At 36.9% G+C, this 3461-nt stretch overlaps 1 protein-coding gene across 1 annotated transcript in view; it reads right to left on the bottom strand.

The window, feature by feature from the left end:
* Window positions 1–221: 221 nt before the first annotated feature.
* Window positions 222–3461, bottom strand: part of LOC107440387 (solute carrier family 35 member F3) — a 42432-nt gene continuing 39192 nt past the window's right edge. Inside the window, exons 7-8 of the mRNA XM_016053295.3 lie at window positions 1136–1225; window positions 222–912 (exon numbers count right to left, since the gene is read on the bottom strand). Of these exons, the coding sequence (XP_015908781.1) occupies window positions 704–912; window positions 1136–1225 (299 nt within the window). The 3' untranslated portion in view covers window positions 222–703. The remainder of the gene's footprint in view (window positions 913–1135; window positions 1226–3461) is intronic.

A 3461-nucleotide genomic window follows, 5' to 3' on the forward strand; every position in this document is an offset into this window, starting at 1 on the left:
AAGTAAAATTAAGGGATCCCGAACTATTGGGATTTTCCAGATTGCGGCTGCCCCCGAGGGTCAGGAATGTTTTTTTTCTTGAAAGTACGTTTTAGTGTGTGATTTCGTAATTTAAAGTATCGCCTGCACTAATTAATCAGCATATTTGAGGTCACCCTCTTGACCCATTAAGATTGAGTTCTAGCCTGCTCATTAGATCAAAACTTACTTATGGTATTTCGTTTATTTTTTTTTTTGCGCGTTGTGCGTATTACATTGCTATTTATTTTCAGTGATTTATGTTAAATTTTTTAAACTTTATACATAAAGGGTCATAGCTTAATATTTAAATAAAAAAAAAATAAAATGTAATAAATCATTATTGAAGCAATCACACTAAAGGTAGAGATAAATTTATCATATTCAATCTATTTGCCGGATGAAACTGAAATACATTCTTAATGTATCCATAATTTAACCAGATTTCAACAAAGAGTTTTAAACCAAAAGACATTTTAGTGACACCTTTCATTTTTATTCGAAAAATAAATTAGTTTTGATGATTTTAAGTAATAGTAATAATGATTTGTCATGTATTTTATATCACTTAAATATGATTTAAACTGATTTTATATTTAAGAATTCAAAAAATATACATTAGTAGCGTTAATTACGCTGTATAGAATTAAAATCATTAAATTCAATGAATTTTTTTACAAAAGAACTATGTGCGAATGAAGAGATGGCGGGGTTGTGTAGGATCTGTTGGTTTATTGTATTTGGGACATTTCCGACATCTCCAACGAATTAATCTTGTGATATAATCAGGCCAATTATCTGGTAGAAGAACCAACAGAAAACCTATTGATATCAAGAGTATTCCAGCTAGTTTCATACCTTCAAAAATCACATTGTAGAGATGGACGTCTAAAACTAAGAAAATTAAAACAAAATCAATTCCTCGAATACAAAATATTAATAGTTTCATTACATTCCAAACTAATAAGAAGCAATTTATAGTAATTATCAGAGGATTAAAGGAATTATTTCCCAAATCAAACGCCTGAATGACACGCATTGTCAAAGTTTTTTCTAAGTACCAAAATGGGAGAGTTAAAATAGGCTAGGATACTTATTATTATAATGATGCACTTACCGGCTGATACAGGTACTGCGGCTACCACTCCAAGTCTGAGGAAAGTGTCATAGTTATGAATTATATCATAATTTCCTATCACATTGGCAACTGCAAAATTTAGAAGTACAATAAAAATCATGAAAAATGTATTGATTATTCATATAGATTTTGTTTGTTCATTATAGATAGTTCTTTTTATTTACACTAGTACTTGATTCAATAGTTTTCTCCAATTGTTAAAAGCTCAAACATATGCTATTACACATCCAAGCAATACATTTTTCTTCCAGTTCTACTCTCTGTCATTACAGCAAAGAACCATACTGATCCTATAGTAATGAACGATCGATAGGTTTTGAAGTTTCCCAACAAAACTTCATTTCCAGTACATAAAATAAGCATACCATCACAATACTTTCATCATATGCTTTTAAAATCGGCGAGAGATTTAATTAAATTTTAGCATCATTATAATGTCATTTAAGAGGTTTCTTCCAGTGCGACTGTTAAATAAATGCACTCTATAACTAAGAAATCGACGCACCAAGAAGCAATCATCCGATTGCTTTGAAATTTCGTATGCATGAATGTTTTGAACATATATGGCTGAAATGGTGCCGACTGGGGACGTATAGTCTTTAGCGACGAATCCCGCTTCCAACTGTGTCCTGACGATCATCGAAGACGTGTTTGGAGACGCACAGGGCAGAGGGGGGATCCTGACTTCACTATTGCACGCCACACCGGCCCTCAACAAGTCATTATGGTCTGGGGTGCCATTTCCTTTGACAGCCGGACCCCTTTATTCGTCATTAGAGGTACACTTACTGCACAGCGGTACGTCGACGACATCCTAAGACCTGTTTTGCTACCGTTCCTTTTGCAGCGCCCAGCCTTTTCAGCAGGACAATGCCAGACCACATACGGCACGTGTTGCTATGAACTGTCTGCAAGCTTGTCAAACTCTTCCTTGGCCTGCCAGATCACCAGAACTCTCTCCCGTCGAGCATGTCTGGGATATGATGGGAAGGCGATTGCATCTGGCAGGAATGTCGATGACCTCATTCGACAATTGGATCGAATTTGACAGGAAATACCGCAAGAGACCATTCGGGAGCTTTATCGGTCTATGCCACGCCGTGTGGCAGCTTGTATCCAGGCTAGAGGCGGGTCAACACCTTATTGAACTTGTTACTGTAACTCTGCAATAAATTATTCAATTGTTCGGAAATTTTAATCATTTACTATGCTGTACATTGTCTTCCTATCTACCAATTTTCGTTTCAATCGGACAACTCCTTCTTGGTTCGTCGATTTTTTTGTTATAGAGTGTATTATCATATTTATTTAGTTTCATAAATAAACTTTACTCGCCAATTCCGCAAACAGCATTTTCCTGCACAATTTATTTGTTCATATTTACTTGTTTTTAGATTTTTGAAAATATGGGTTGATCAGATGAAAAACGTGTCGCTTCATTCAGCAATGTTTCGGTAAAATTATTCAATATAAGATTCAGTGGGCCGGGGTAGCCTGGGCGGTAGAGCGCTGGGCCCATGTCCGAGAGTTCGTGGGTTCGAACCCGACCGGCCGAAGACTCCCCGCTTTGTAAATGGTGACTGATGCACGTTAAAATCTGTCGAGACACAAAGTCCTCCATGTTCCCATAACAAATCAACACCTCTAGGGGTACTGAATTGGAGATTGATCGTTCTCTGATTCAGGTCAAAAAATTACGATCCGTGGATGAATGAATGAATGCATGAATGGGTCCGTCCTATAAAACGGGCGTGTTGACGTATGGGTGTGGCAGAAGTCGAATTCTTGGCCATAGATTGCTCCATTGAAAAACAGGAACGATCGCACCCCTCTGCCTTAACAGGCATACGAAAGCAAGCAAGCATAATTTTCAATAAAACAGTAGTGAACAGTGGGTTATAAAATGAAGGTAAGGAGACTTCACTACAATGATTAACTCACATTTAAAGATCTATTCATTTATAATGATGGATTTACAAGTGGATGGAAGCAAAGGCAATTTGGAATGTTTTCTGCTTATAAATAGAAATAAAGGCGAGCAAAAGCTAACTTGTTTAAGGGCAAAATTTTAAGTTTAAATCGCGTCAACGGTAGCCAATGCATACCTTCCCACTGAAGTTCCCATTTTCTCGGTGACCCATAGAGAGAATGAAGCGAGCTGCTGTGAGCAACCTTCTTACGACGGTCGTTGAAAGTCGCCCTTGCGTTTCGAACATGGATTGGATTCTATGGCTTGTCTAGTTGTCACCCCCTAACGTATGTACCACGAGTTCTTCTGAAACACCATGAATTTATATATATATAT

This window comes from Parasteatoda tepidariorum, chromosome X1 (assembly GCF_043381705.1).
Source record: "Parasteatoda tepidariorum isolate YZ-2023 chromosome X1, CAS_Ptep_4.0, whole genome shotgun sequence".
Taxonomy (NCBI): domain Eukaryota; kingdom Metazoa; phylum Arthropoda; class Arachnida; order Araneae; family Theridiidae; genus Parasteatoda; species Parasteatoda tepidariorum.